Raw genomic sequence first — 17,028 nt, 5'->3', positions numbered from 1 at the left:
CGGGAACAACTATTTTAGCTGTTTTTTTCTATTAATTTGTATTATAGCGGATCCGACTATTATAGTCTGGAAAATACTTCAGTTCCGCGAGGAAATCTCTCTCCCCACCCCTTCTTTGTGAATCGGTAGAGCTTCAATTTTAAAGTTTCCTTATTAAGCAACAAAATAAAATAGCCGTATTCCAAATCGTCTGTGAAAACCGCAATCATGACAATTAAACGGAACGTTAGAAGCATATTTTATTAAATAACGTCAAAATCGTATGTGGGGACATTGTATCGGACATTTTAGTTTTATCTGATATCTTGTATATTAGATTTAATTTATGGGAATTTAATATCAAAATAGAGATAAATGTTTGTACTTTTATCCATTATAAAAAAAAATATGTAGCGAATGGCACTGTATTAAAAAAACGTCATGAAAACACAGAAAATGTAACCCTACATTTAATTTGGTTTGAAGGGGACAAAATGTCGGACATTGCTAATCAACTTGAATAAAAAGAATTTGTTTTAAAATTTCTTAATTATTGCATGAGGCGAAAGTGTGATCTTTGTACAAAATACGAGAATAAGAATTCTTGACTTTCGACATGGGGATTGCTCTGGAATTCCCTTTTTGGGACAATTTAAAAAAAATTGCGGCAACCTTTCGTACTTGGGACACATAATTTGTATCATCTTGATCCCTTTTTCGTATATTTCCGTCTTTTCGAGAGAGAAAAATCGACATTACGTTATCGCCCACTCATAAATTGCTTGTTCTAGACAAACTTTTATATCGTTTGGTAAAAAAGATTATATGTTTTTTACGGTATTCAGAATTTCACAAAACTAAAAGTGTAACGCGGGACAAGGAAATCATATTGCAAAATAAAGGTTTTATTGAGTTTTATTTAATAAAAATGGTCTGTTACATATACAAAACTGCAATAATCTGAAAGAAGAGTTTCAAAGCTTTAAAATGATATACAACACTTTATAATATCATTGTTTATGTTTAAAAATTAACAAGATGATTGTGTCTTGTCCGTGATTTCACCAAAGTAACACCAGTAGCGTGCGACGTTTCTGTACATTTGATGAAAATACTAAAAAGGCAATGTTGCACATCATTCATGTGTACTTATATTATTATGTAAATACATATAATGTTTTGCACATCAATTTTGACGCGTGTACACATCAATACACAACATTGGTGCAATATAGTACGGTTGTTTATTTTTACTTTTTTTGAAATTTTACACATTCAGTGACATTTAAATCTGACCTTTGCACCGTAATTTCGCATGGGTTACACATTTATACGAAGGTATACACATCATATTTTTAACATGTTAATTAAAAGACAGGAAAGGTGATTTTACATATATATAAACTTTATAGATATTTTGTGCTTATAAAAAGGACACATAAGGAATAGAAAATGGGAGGGAAAAATGTGGTTATAGCTATGGATGGAAGCGAACATTCCAAATTTGCATTTAAATGTAAGTACATTTTAAAACATTTTTTGTGTAAACGTTTCATTTTATTTTATTTTACAGCATACTAGTGCAAGCTTCATGTTTTACAATCATACATTGATTGTATATATATATCACTTGTCACAATGTGCATGGTACATGTGGAAGGAACTGAACATATAGTATTTGTAATCTAGTAGTATTTAAAACATGACCTCGAACTTGTATAAATTTAAAAACATTGCATCATAATCCTTAGTGGAATAGCTGATACGCAATGGTTTAAAACTCAAATATTTTATCAGGTTTCACAATCAAATGATAGTTGATAATTATATACGTGCATGCAACTGATAATTAAAGCGATGATAACACGGGGGAGGGGGGGGCTAACTTCCTATTATTGGGTATACGGGGATGTGCCAAAAATATGGGTCATAATTTTGCGAGATTTTATATAAAAAATGAACCTCCTTTTTAATGACATCCTATATTAAAATGCATTCACGTTTGATAACTGTATATTGATATTTTGGGTATGATCTACATATATATAAATTCAACCTATTCTTCTGCACATCTGATTAAATGTGCACCTTTCTGCATGGAAGTATTTGACATTTAAAAATATCATATATATTTTAAATATTGTATATAAGTATAGGTCATTCTTTCTTAAATATTTATATAACCATAGGTACTGAATTTCAGTGAATGTTATATTAAAATGGGTACGTTTTTTGAGGCAAAAATGGCACACCCCTACCAAAAAAATATCGAAGTTACGCCCCCCCCCCCCCCCCCGTGGATGATATCATTCATGTATCCTCAATCCTTAGAATAAAAATATTCAATAATGATAATTCGAAGGGTATTAAACGTTTCTTGAAGTTAATATCCTCCTCGATATCCTCGCCTTCACAAACAATATATAAGTTCACTTGCTAAAATGGGAAGATGGTGAATACCATAAGAAGGAAGAGGAGGAGGAGCGAAATAAAGACTACAGTAGTTATACCTCAGAGTTATAACGTTGTTCAACAGCCATAAATCGGTTTAGCGAAAACAAATCCGGGTTACAAACCTCCCCAAAAAAAGAGTAAACAAATCACCAACAGAATAACATAAACACTGAACTGCTACCAAAACAAACGCCAACACACATAGAAAAAGACTATTTATAACAACTGCCATATTCCTTCGTACAGAACAAATCTCTCAAAGCTCTTCTTCACTTGATATGAGGAAGCAGCTATCCTCTCAACCAAAGTTTTGTTGGGATGAACCGCAAGTTCTTTATAATATGTAAATAAATATGTCAGTCCGAAGTCATTGAAGAGCTTGTTATTTAGTTCGTGTTGAAGTCGTTTGTTACTGTCTGCCATTTAGTTTATTATTGATAAAAAAAACCCTCATTTTGTCATTTCTTAAAGCTTAATATAAAGAGTATACCTATAGTTGTTGATATATTTATCCTTCGATCTCTGTTAGATATTTGTCGCATGAAACCATAGTACCTATAGCGTAGGAAGATATATGAAATATGCATTTGCAAATGAAATGATTATTGCATCCATTGCATACACTCGGCCATTGGACCTTTCTTTGATTAAAAAAAACCATTAAGTACAAAATGATTTATAATGGATGAATTATGTTTGAGTTCTCTTTATTTGTAGGCATATAGTGAGCATTATTTGTCTCCAAGTTTCGATAATGAAAATGTTCTAGTGTTTGTGGTCAGGGTTTTGTTTTATCATTTTCTCCTTTAGATGTTCGTATTTCGAATCTTGAAGCTGAGACAAAAATATTCTCAAATCTGTAGTTTCCATAGAAGTTGCAGTACGTGCACCTATATATCATATGAAACTTAGGTCAAATATACTTCATGTGAATATAATGACATGATCGTCTAAGTTTAAACATATTCGTATTTACAGTGGATTGGAAAACAAGTTATTACAACTTATATTAAGCCCTTTCAGCTTTGCTGGTGTGAGTACTGCCTTAAATTGGCATTAGCCTGATCTTTTTCGAAATCTTCAATGGTGTCTTTTACGTATAGATATATTACTCTCTCTTTACAAGGGACATCCATGTATCGTCCCCTTCTAATGGACTATCATCGTTTCTCAAGTCAATAATTGAAAATGGTGTCAAGGGGAACACCTAGATTTTCTCAGCGGAATTGGGATCGAACCAGGAACCGTAGTGTTTGCAGTCCAATGCGCTTATCACTTCACCACGATCGTCTAATTAAAAGAAAATTTACATGTTGACGTATCGACTAAGTGCTCATGCCTTACATTTGAACATTGTGTATTGACCGAAATATGCATCCCAAGACCATAGTAATTACTACATGTTTACGAATACAACGGTTTTCGTGACAAGCAGGAATGCATGTACAACTTGTATTGATGTGTTGCCTGAAAAGGTGCGCATCAGTTGTCCCGCTTGTTCGTTTCTGTTCTGTAATATGGTAAATAAATTGTAAAGCATATATGATATATATATATATATATATATATGACAAAACGATGGTCTTATGTAGACGAAACGCGCGTCTGGCGTACTAAATTATAATCCTGGTACTTTTGATAACTATTTACACCACTGGGTCGATGCCACTGCTGGTGGACGTTTCGTCCCCGAGGGTATCACCAGCCCAGTAGTCAACACTTCGGTGTTGACATGAATATCAACAATGTGGTCATTTAAATAAATTTCCTGTTTACCAAACTTTGAAATTTTCGAAAAACTAAGGATTTTCTTATTCCAGGCATAGATTACCTTAGCCGTATTTGGCACAACTTTTTGGAATTTTGGATCCTCAATGCTCTGCAACTATGTACTTGTTTGGCTTTATAAATATTTTGATATGAGCGTCACTGATGAGTCCTATGTAGACGAAACGCGCGTCTGGCGTACTAAATTATAATCCTGGTACCTTTGATAACTATTTACACCACTGGGTCGATGCCACTGCTGGTGGACGTTTCGTCCCCGTGGGTATCACCAGTCAAGTAGTCAACACTTCGGTGTAGACATGAATATCAATAATGTGGTCATTTAAATAAATTTCCTGTTTACCAAACTTTGAAATTTTCGAAAAACTAAGGATTTTCTTATTCCAGGCATAGATTACCTTAGCCGTATTTGGCACAACTTTTTGGAATTTTGGATCCTCAATGCTCTTCAACTATGTACTTGTTTGGCTTTATAAATATTTTGATATGGGCGTCACTGATGAGTCTTATGTAGACGAAACGCGCGTCTGGCGTACTAAATTATAATCCTGGTACCTTTGATAACTATTTACACCACTGGGTCGATGCCACTGCTGGTGGACGTTTCGTCCCCGAGGGTATCACCAGCCCAGTAGTCAACACTTCGGTGTTGACATGAATATCAATAACGTGGTCATTTAAATAAATTTCCTGTTTACCAAACTTTGAAATTTTCGAAAAACTAAGGATTTTCTTATTCCAGGCATAGATTACCTTAGCCGTATTTGGCACAACATTTTGGAATTTTGGATCCTCAATGCTCTTCAAATATGTACTTGTTTGGCTTTATAAATATTTTGATATGAGCGTCACTGATGAGTCTTATGTAGACGAAACGCGCGTCTGGCGTACTAAATTATAATCCTGGTACCTTTGATAACTATTTACACCACTGGGTAGATGCCACTGCTGGTGGACGTTTCGTCCCCGAGGGTATCACCAGCCCAGTAGTCAACACTTCGGTGTAGACATGAATATCAATAATGTGGTCATTTAAATAAATTTCCTGTTTACCAAACTTTGAAATTTTCGAAAAACTAAGGATTTTCTTATTCCAGGCATAGATTACCTTAGCCGTATTTGGCACAACTTTTTGGAATTTTGGATCCTCAATGCTCTTCAACTATGTACTTGTTTGGCTTTATAAATATTTTGATATGAGCGTCACTGATGAGTCTTATGTAGACGAAACGCGCGTCTGGCGTACTAAATTATAATCCTGGTACCTTTGATAACTATTTACACCACTGGGTCGATGCCACTGCTGGTGGACGTTTCGTCCCCGAGGGTATCACCAGCCCAGTAGTCAACACTTCGGTGTTGACATGAATATCAATAATGTGGTCATTTAAATAAATTTCCTGTTTACCAAACTTTGAAATTTTCGAAAAACTAAGAATTTTCTTATTCCAGGCATAGATTACCTTAGCCGTATTTGGCACAACATTTTGGAATTTTGGATCCTCAATGCTCTGCAACTATGTACTTGTTTGGCTTTATAAATATTTTGATATGAGCGTCACTGATGAGTCTTATGTAGACGAAACGCGCGTCTGGCGTACTAAATTATAATCCTGGTACCTTTGATAACTAGTTATATCCTTTAAATTTGATAATCAACCATGTACCCCTTAGATCAAAACGCGGATATCGTGTGTGCATACGATTATGTGTCCATTCAGACCATCTAATGTTTTCTTGACCAAGACGACATACGCAGTTACTTTTTCACGTTTCAATTTTATTAAAAAAAAATAAAATTCGAAGATGAAATTTTTACCATGTTATTCATATGTAATTTTGATACCTTTTAACATCTTTGTATCATATCCATAAAACGATATATTTATTGCGTATTCATGTTAAAATGGAAACTGCAAACAGACAAGCCCATGAAACCTGTGCAACATGAACTAATATGTAATTATTTCATATCGGTTGAGAATAAGATTCTCTTATTGGATAAAAAGGGGTCACATTACATTCGTTATTTTTCAGTAATAAATTCCATCGGTCGTTAACAAAACAAAACGGACCAGAAAACCGGTTGTTAACGGATTTTTACATGATAATGACCGGTGGGGCGTGGTTTCCGTCTAGATCTGTTAATGACCGTTGGGGCGTGGTTTCTCTGTTAATGACCGCTTGGGCGTTGTTTCTCTGTTTAGAGAGATGTCCCTTTGATAAAATATTTACCTGTTTTCAATATATTATTTAAGTTCTTGAATTGTATACCATATATACAGTCCGCCAAAAGTTAAGCACCACCTATTTTTATTGCATAGTTTTTTTTTCAAATTTAAAAAATCAATTATTCTACGAAAAAAAGAAATCACTCATATAGCAATTTCGCTAATGTATACCATAAACAAACCAGAAATGTAATTTTAGTCACTTATGAAGGTTCTATGCATGTAGGTTTTCCGTTCATAGAAATAGTGTAAATTACACAATTCAGAAACAGAATTTAAGTTTCACTGTGATTTTATTTGTTCACAACAATTGATCACCCAATATTGTTAAAATTTTCCACACATAAGCTTTGGTATGTTGGGCAAATTTAATGTCAATATTTGAGTCAATAGCATGTGTAACAACCTCACTTCCGGTACAGTTTCAATACACGACGTATCATTCTCGGTGCAAGCCTCCAAGTTTTAGTTTCAGATATTCTGTTGCATTAAACAACAAATACCACTTTTAAATCGACAAAATATTGTGAAGGTGGATCTCTGTGATTGAGATTTCCGCCAATGGCATCTCAGACATGCTTGATAGGGTTTATGTATGGGGACATGGAAGGCTAAACAATAGTGTAAATGGCTTGCTGCCCTTTGGACTCAGGTTAAAATCCTTGCCCTATGTGTTCTAGCGTTGACGTCCATGTACAAGGGTCTTGGCAATGTAGACGCAAGTGGGGGATTATTAAAATGAGGGACTACAATGTCTTAAGGCACCAAATCTCTGTATGTTTGTCGGTTTATGTTACCCTGCAGACTATGCGTACCCAGCTTAAAAGGGTATAAGAAGCAACCCCGTACTGGACCACCACCAGCACTGAATGCAGTCCTTGTGCAAACATTGTTTTTGGTCATAGGCCGTTTTGTTTCCCCGCGAAATTCGTATTATGGCGTCTACTGGCAGTAAAAGAGACTGACTACCATCTGAACAATGAGTTTTTTCTCAGCTTCTTATGTTCAAGCAAAGATAGTCATTATCCCATTAAAACCTGACGGTAGAGTGCCTACCTGTACGTACAGGTCTTTATACACCAAGACTTGCTCTTCGGTTGCCTCTGAGAAGTCGACTGACCAATGTACGAACACTAACACGATCACCTGGAGAAACAGTGTATTTGTAAACGCGCAGATGACCTTTGATAAGAGGTTACTTGACTCCTTAATCGGAGTTCAATCTTTTTGGTCGTAATGGATTTTCTTAGGGTATGTTGAAGGTAATTCATAACACCAAACATTAATATTTTTTTCGCAATAGTTATGAAAATATTGCCAGTTATATTTCGGTGGTGCTTAACTTTTGGCGGACTGTATATTTTGGTAAATTATAAAATTATAGAGAACTTTATGGTATGACTAGGCCTATGTGTATTTAAAAAAAGGCAATTTATGTTTAAGAAATTCATAACGTGTCTGGATTGCTATCTGCACAACAGTTCATTTAAACTTTGAAACTGAGCGGACTGTTTTAGTACATAACATGAAGTACAAGTGGTTTTTTAAATTTTTCCATTCTAGATTTAAAAAAGAAATGAATCTCGAATTCCCAAAAGGTCTTTTCATTCCTTTAAACGTTCCAGATACACTCTTTAATTTTGGTATGTAAACACTGTCATTTTGTCAAAACAATATAGTGAATCTTGATGCATACCCTATGTTTTTAACAATGAAGATGTGAACTGTACATCAGATTTATTATATTCAATTATTTCAATTGTTATCAAAATCATGTAGAGGAAATGTAACTTAAAATGCGACGGGTTTCTTGTGGAAGAACTTTATGACAACATGCACTAACTAATTAAATATTAATTATCTCATTCTATGTAAAAGAGGGACGAAAGATACCAGAGAGAGAATCAAACTTATAGATAGAAAATAAACTGACAACGCCATGGCTAAATCTGCGTCAAATTTTGGTCACTGACGTGATCTCATATGAATAGAAAAAATAAAAATAAAAATAGTATATTTGTTTTTCTCGTTTCAGGGTTTGTCGATAATTGTAGAAACGAAGATGACCATATTTACATCGTCCATGCAGTAGAGATGCATGTTCCTTCACAAAAGTTCTTGTGTAGGTATTGATACGAAAAAGTGAATTTAGTGTTACACGGAACGTAACTAAAACAAATTAAATACTACTTTCATTGGTTGAGGTTTTCTACCCGAGAGGCTCACCAGCTAAAACGTCGGCAAATCTGTGTTGACGTGAATTACCATTGATATGGTCATAATTATAAATTACTAGTAACTGTTTACAAGACTTTGATTTTTACGGAAAAAAAGAAGTATTTTTCAACCCAAGGATTGCCTTAATTTTTTTTGGCAAAACCTTTCGGAATTTAGGTTCATCAATGGACTTAAACTTCGTACTTCATCTTGACTGATTTACTCTTTTGATTTGAGCATCACAGGCGAATCTGTTGTAGACGAAATGTACGTCTATATATATATAGCTAGCGTTTAAACTTTCAATCATTGTATCTACATGATCTATAAAGACTATATTGACATTTATATTACACAACAGGATATGTATTCCAAATTGCAATCAAACAATTCTTTGCAGGGTTCTTGTTTCTCGAAATTACATCCTTATTCTCTTGAATATTGTTTGCTCATTCTTAGCATGATATGCCTATTAGGAAACGGTGACACAATTTTAAGGACTTCTTAACCTTTATTTCAGCAAGACACTGTAAAATATTGGAAAACAACATAAATACGCAGCCACGTCCGGTTAAAATATTGCTGTTAAATACAATGTTTCGTGTTAGGAGAGTGCAATGGTTTTAGTACTTTTAAAAAGGAAATTTTGAAACAACTCTTTGCACATTTGATCCACTGTAAAAAAAAACATTCATATTCAAGGTACATGTACCGGTTTTTTTTCTTTGCCAGTCCATAATATATACGAACAATTTGCAATTAAACACTCAATTAATCATATCCTAAAAAGTTAACTATTCAAACATAATTATGAGTCATGTATTAATAAGCAAGACAGGCGGACATTTGGTGTATATTTTCAGATTCTAACACTTTAACATGTTTAACTTGTATTTATATGTCCATTATTATATTATATTACTATAAAGTCTTTTTCTTTCGAACATAGCCTCGTATGCATTTGATCCAGATGTACTAGCGTCTATGTTGAAGAAAGAAAAAGAACGCGTAACACAAGAATTACAGCAATACGGTACATTGCTTAAGGAATCTGGGGTACGTAATATTCTGAAGAAGTGTTAATTGTTGCTTAAAAAAACAAAGAATATTGTTTAAATCTATCCTTAGTTTACAAAGGATGTATTAAAGAGGAACGAAAGTTACTAGAGGGACAGTCAAACTTATAGATTGAAAATAAACTGACAACACCATGGCTAAAAATAAAAAAAGACACACAAACAAACAATAGTACAGAAGACACAATATAGAGAACTAAAGACCAAGCAACGCCAACCCCACCACAAATTGGGGGTGATATATTAAAATGTACGATTTGGTTTAAACTTGTAAAAGGAAATTGCAGATATAATGCAGAATATGTGCCATTTTTGCTCGTTCTATAAATGCGTGCATTCTCTCAACTTGATAGTATTATATCTGTATACACGTAACTTCGAACAATTTTGCCATCAATTTAGTATTGTGTGTTTGAGACAAGGTATACGTTTTCAAGAAGTATAACACATGTTACCATGTGTTCAAATATGTTTATTATACAAAGATTTTTCTCCTTTTTTTATGACCTTGTTTTAAAATGTTTTTACAATTTGTTTTTTAGTCATTTTAGAATTTTTAACGTTTGAGAAGTTTAATTAAATTGAAATTGATATAATCCCCTTTTTACTTTTTTTAACAACATTTAGAGTATTATTCTGTAGAAGTCGTAAGAATCTTTTCTATCAAAAGCAATAAACGATGAGTTATTAGTTTTATATATATAGTATAGTTTGATCTTTCAGGTTAATGGAACAGTTAAAAGCGTCCATACTGCAAATCCAGGAGAAGGTATAGTCAAATCGGCTACAGAACTAGACGCCGCTCTTATTGTAACCGGAACTCGTGGTTTAGGCAACATTCGACGCACTCTAATAGGAAGTACAAGTGACTACATTCTTCATCATGCTCACGCTCCAGTTATGATTTGTCGTCTTCCACATTGATATACCAAATTAAAAAGAGTTCTCGTTCTTAGTATAGTGAACAAATTTTGTTTCTTCATTTGTTGAGCAAATATCATTTTAGAGTCTGTTCGTCTCAGTATAAAATTATGGTATAAGACTGCAGTAATAAACAACTGAAAACAGACTACTGAAAATTAACAACATAATAAACTTCAATAAAATTTAGTCCAAAACCAAGTATAAAAAGACAATTATTCATCACTTGCCGTCGGTGGCCACCTTTCATAGTTGGTTTTGCATTTGAGGTTTTGGCAAACATTGGTGAGTTTTATCGTTTGAATCTTTTTACATTTTGTTAGGTTATGGACTATAGTAGCTGACTATACGGGGTGGGTTTTACTCATTGTTGAAGGCCATGCGCTGATCTATTAACAGTTGCTTAAAGGCACATCATATGGACACTGAGTTCGAGAAATCCAAGTGATCATATACACTTTTGTGGCTCAATCTAAATCTCAAATGTTTGGAACTGGAATGCATTAAGCAGCACATAAAAACAATAAATGTTAATGCAATTTATCATTTATGTATGGAGTAATCAAACATAGAAGTATTAACAATATAAATTGCTTGCTCAAAACTTTAAATGAGTTTCATTGGACAAAACAAAAACTGAACACAATGTTGTTGATTATCATTATGTATAATTGTATTTACTTGTGATTAGTGTCTGAAATACAATACTCGTATTTTGTACTAGTATAAATTTAGAATGGTAATGGGGAAAGCATCAAAGAGACAACAACCCGACCATAGAGAAGAAAAAGCCAATGGCTACTAATGAATCTTCAACACAACAAAAAAAATCCCGCACAGGGAGGCTGGATTCAACTGGTCCCTTAACAAATATATGTACTAGTTCAATGAAAACGGACGTCATTCATATAACAAAACATATCACCAAAATAAAAAAAATATGCAAGACTATCTAATCAGAGAGATTTCTGACTTAGGACAGGCGTTGCAATGTGGTGGGGTTAAACATGTTTTCTGATATCTCAACCCTCCCCATACCTGTAGCCAATGAATAATAAACAAACGCACAGCATACGCCAGTAAAATTCAGTTTAAAAGAAGTCCGAGTCAGATTTCAGAATAGGCAACAGAAGAATCTAAGCAAAATGACGATGATACACAAATTAACAAATGGCTTCTATCTGTTACTGAAATGTCTCAACTAAACAGATTGAAAGAAAGGGCTTCTATCTGTTACTGAAATGCCTCAACTAAACTGATTGAAAGATTATGTCTTCATCATATGAAAATCAAGGACAATCCTTCCCGTTAGGGGTTCAGTATCTTACAATCATAAAATATACGAGACGTATATAACCCTGTCATGCCAACAACTGGTTGAAATGTGTATATTGCCGATGTCAAGAACATATGAGTGAATCAATATTAATTTCAAAATTTGTTTTAACTCCTTGAATAAGTCTGCGTAAAGTTTTGGTTCGTTTTTTAGGTGAATGACGGTATTTTGTGCATGTATAGAATTTTATCACAAAAGATTGGACGTGAAATACTTGAACGTATAAGATATCCGCACTTTGATTTATATTTACGAATGATGTTCTTGTACTGACGAAAAAAATGAGTACATGTGTTTGTTGTCAGTAGTACAAAGCATCATCTCTTTTTTCCTATTTGAATTGTTTTACACTAGTCATTTGTTTTACCCTGTATAGCTGTCTGTGAGCCAAGGCTTCATTTTAAAGGCCGTACTTTGACCTATACCTGGTTAGTATTTACACTTTGTAACTTGGATGGAGAGTTGTCTGATTAGAACTACCACCATTTTGATCTTGATATAATCTGAAAAGTCTGAACTAAACATTATTCAGTTATGTTTGATCTTTTATCCACATTTTACACTTATCAAGTGCTTGCGGTCAATTCTGTTCAGTTCAGACACTTTTCTTGGAGTCGATTCACTCTGTTTGGTAGGTTTACAGACAACTTTAGTAGATTAATAATTCATAATTTGAACATATGCTTGGTTATAATTAGATAAAACCTCCAAATATACATTTCACGAAAGGTGTAACTGTTGACGACCAGTACAAGTTGGTATAGTTTATTAATATTAAGGTTAAAAAAGGTAGCAGTAGTAAACCGGTGTTTGATAGTCATAAATCGATTAAGGGAAACAAACTTGGTCACAAACCAAAACAGAGGGAAACACATCAACTATAAGAGAAAAATGAAAGGAATAATAGACACACTGAACTGCTTCAAAAACAAATACCAACATATATAGACACAAACTTTGATTAAAACTGCCACATTCCTGACTTGGTACAGGACATTATTTTTAGAAACAATGGTGGTTTGAAGTTAGTGTTATGTAACCGTACATAAATAAGGCTATTATATATCTATTGTTTAGCTGATAATTTATTTTTCATACTGCAATCGTTCTTGATGATTTAGAGTGTCACTTGTAAGTGATGAATACATTTCATTTCAACTCCGACCGTTCCTGATAAAAAAAATTGATACATTTGTACATCAAATCGTATATAAAAGCAATAAAATTTGGTACTTTGACTTTATTTACTGCTGTGATGTTTCGTCTGAGCTGTTTCAGCCGCTAGTGAGTCAATGTTTCGGATTTAACATTATTTCGAATTTCTATGTGATTTGTCAACATTGTTTATTTTACTGATGAAAGGAATGAAGGTGCAACATCAACAGGTTAAGGGCCTGTGAACTATATTTTAAGCTTCATTGGTTGAACATGCAGTTGTCTAAAAGGCATGTTATTGTAAGTTTTATTTCGATGCATATCTCAATTTTTGACTTTGAACGTGCGATGGTGATATAAAAATGCATATCGAAGGCAAATCAATAAGACTATCAAACATCAATACATCTGCATAACAGTGTAAGAATTCGGTAGAAGTATTGTAGCCATTAAGAAATTTACGGATTAGACTGATATATTGTAGATGATTACATTTTTATTGAAAAATAGAGTTTTTCTATGCTCGATTTACAAATGGGATATACATATGATATAATGTGAGAGTACATCATTAGTGGGTATCAATTTTTGTGGTTATATGTTTGTGGATTTTAGTTTGTTTGAAATAAAAAATAATCGGGTTGAAGAAATCGAATCCTTTTAAAATAGTCGTGCAAATAATAATTTTTTGTTTACATAATTTGTTAAACATTGCAAAACAGAATAAAATTGAGAATGGAAATGGGGAATGTGTCAAAGAGACAACAACCCGACCAAAATAAAAAAACACAACAGCAGAAGGTCACCAACAGGTCTTCAATGTAGCGAGAAATTCCCGCACCCGAAGGCGTCCTTCAGCTGGCCCCTAAACAAATATATACTAGTTCAGTGATAATGAACGCCATACTAATTTCCAAATTGTACACAAGAAACTAAAATTTAAATAATACAAGACTAACAAAGGCCAGAGGCTCCTGACTTGGGACAGGCGCAAAAATGCGGCGGGGTTAAACATGTTTGTGAGATCTCAACCCTCCCCCTATACCTCTAACCAGTGTAGAAAAGTAAAAGCATAACAATACGCACATTAAAATTCAGTTCAAGAGAAGTCCGAGTCTGATGTCAGAAGATGTAACCAAAGAAAATAAACAAAATGACAATAATACATAAATAACAACAGACTACTAGCAGTTAACTGACATGCCAGCTCCAGACTTCAATTAAACTGACTGAAAGATTATGATTTCATCATATGAACATCAGGCACAATCCTTCCCGTAAGGGGTTTAGTATCATACCATCATAACATATATGAGAAGAACATAACCCGTGTCATGCCAACAACTGTTTTTAGAATAAATGTGTTTAGTTCCGACGCAAAGACCTTATCAGTGACTCAATATTAACTCCAAAATATGCAATCTTTAATGACTTGACAACAGTATCGTAATTATATCCCTTCTTAATAAGTCTATTCAAAGGTTTTGTAAGTTTATGAGGTGAATACTGACACCTTTGTGCTTTATAAAGAATATTTCCATAAAAAATTGGATGTGAAATACCTGAACGTATAAAAAGTCTGCATGTTGAGCTATATTTACGAATGATGTCTTTATACCGATGATAAAATTTAGTAAATGTTTTGACTAGTTTGTGATATCGAAAACCCTGGTGTAATAATTTTTCAGTAATACATAAATTTCTCTCGTTAAAATCTAAAACATTTGTTACATACACGAGCGAATCGTACAAGTTGAGATATATAAACACCGTAAGATGGTGACAAGGGAACGTCACCATCTAAAAACGGATAATTAACGATAGGAAATGAAAAATCATCCCTTTTATCATAAATTTTAGTATTCAGCTTTCCGTTAGTGATATAGATATCAAGATCGAGGAAAGGGCAGTGGTCATTGTTAGTATTAGCTTTATTTAAAGTGAGTTCACCAGGATAAATTTCATTAATATACATACTGAAGTCGTCATTATTGAGAGCCAAAATATCATCCAAATATCTAAAAGTATTATTAAATTTGTTTATCAGATGTTGTTTTGATGGGTCTTTGCTTATTTTTGTCACAAATTGTAACTCGTAACAATACAAAAAGAGGTCCGCAATAAGTGGTGCACAGTTAGTCCCCATTGGAATTCCGATAATCTGACGATATACGGAATCCCCAAAGCGAACAAAAATGTTATCTAGTAAAAATTCAAGGGCATATAAAGTATCAAAGCATGTCCAATTAACATAGTTTTTTTGTTTATTGCTACTAAAAAATGACCTAAAAGAGTTTGAACATATATATTCACATTCTGATTTTTTGAATGCCCATTTAATTAGGTGTGTGAATTTTTTCTTAATGAGAATGTGAGGCAATGTGGTATACAGGGTAGAAAAATCAAAACTTTGAACAGATTCAAAATCACCAATATAAGCATGCAATTTATCAAGTACTTCCAACGAGTTCTTGACACTCCAAAAGTAATTTATTCCACTATTTTCGAAGGCCTTATTTGAACAATTTATTATAAGGTTTTTAATTGTACCAAGTGTGCTGGTAAGAATAATAGACAATTTAGTAGTTGAACAATGGCTTGAAGACGAAATAAATCTATATTTGTAAGGGGTTTTGTGTAGCTTCGGAAGCCAATACATAGTTGGAACTTTCATTGTATTTGGCTCTGCTTGTAAAGCGGTGGCTAAAAGTTTATGTTTGTTACAGATTTCGTTTTCTGAAAATGGAGTCAGTTGGAATGTTGGTGAATTGGTGATTTCCTTTTTCAGAACCTCGATGTAAAATTTACGTCAAACAATAATAATATTATTAGCAGCTTTATCGGCCGGGACAAAAACAAATTCCTTGGCTAGTTCTTTTAGTTTATGTTTGATACGAGAAATAGGTTTATTGTGGTTATTGTTAATAGTAAAATGTTCTTTAAAATGTTGAATACGTATATCAACTATCTTCATTACTGAATTAAAAAAAGAGTCCAAAGATTTTTTGTCAGCTTTTTCCCGTTTTAATGTTTATTTTCCCGTACGTATCTGTTTTCCATTACTGACAACGTTCATCAAATTCTTAACAAATACTTGCTTTCGGAAAAAGATTGTTTTATCTATGCTTAATTTTTTTTTCTATTCAATGAAACTTCGAAGTTAACATTTTAATTGTTGCACACGTGTGATCAGAAGTGATGACACTTATCAACCTGAGATCCAAAGATCAACAGTTTAACGATCACCAACGGTGGTAATTTTGCCATACATATTTCACTTGAAAAAAAACCGGTTACAGAAAAAAAAGGCGACAAATTTGCTTTGAATTGTAGTATTAATTCTTATATAATATAAAATAAGGAAGACTGGAAGTCTGACTTTTATCGACACAAGAACTATAAAGTTGAAAGTTGTACAGTTGAGTTTAAAAAAAATTAAATGAGTAAAATCATTTCTGAAGTTGTATATATATTTTAAAGTACATTTGTTGATATTTGTTATATTCTTTAGATCATATGCCCTGGTCTATGTGTTAAAACCTACGCTTATGTGGATCTTTTCTTACATTGATTAAGACAAAAGTTTTTCTATTTCGGGGGACACTTATATACGTTGATAAAGCCATCCACGAAAACCAAAAATACTGGTACCGCACGAATGAAAGTGCTTTAAAAAGTATACGGTTGTTGACGACTGTATGCTGCCCGGAATAACGACATATCTTACCTGCATGCTTTAATTGTATGTATTGCTCTCAGGTTCACTATTTATATTCCACATCTCATTTTCATTTAATATAACATTGGATTAAAAACAGTACCATAAAGGTTGGCAAATATTTTTTTATTGTTATAATAATCAGTCACTTTT

At 33.3% G+C, this 17,028-nt stretch overlaps 1 protein-coding gene across 1 annotated transcript; it reads left to right on the top strand.

Moving 5' to 3' along the window:
- Positions 1-1,177: 1,177 nt before the first annotated feature.
- Positions 1,178-11,309, top strand: LOC134701061 (universal stress protein YxiE-like). The gene is made up of 4 exons (XM_063562205.1): positions 1,178-1,495; positions 8,488-8,574; positions 9,619-9,725; positions 10,469-11,309. Exons 1-4 carry the CDS (start codon positions 1,432-1,434, stop codon positions 10,667-10,669), a joined length of 459 nt encoding a protein of 152 aa, XP_063418275.1. The 5' UTR covers positions 1,178-1,431; the 3' UTR covers positions 10,670-11,309.
- Positions 11,310-17,028: the final 5,719 nt, after the last annotated feature.

This window comes from Mytilus trossulus, unplaced genomic scaffold, assembly GCF_036588685.1.
Source record: "Mytilus trossulus isolate FHL-02 unplaced genomic scaffold, PNRI_Mtr1.1.1.hap1 h1tg000211l__unscaffolded, whole genome shotgun sequence".
Taxonomy (NCBI): domain Eukaryota; kingdom Metazoa; phylum Mollusca; class Bivalvia; order Mytilida; family Mytilidae; genus Mytilus; species Mytilus trossulus.
This window is presented reverse-complemented; position numbering and strand designations above follow the sequence as displayed.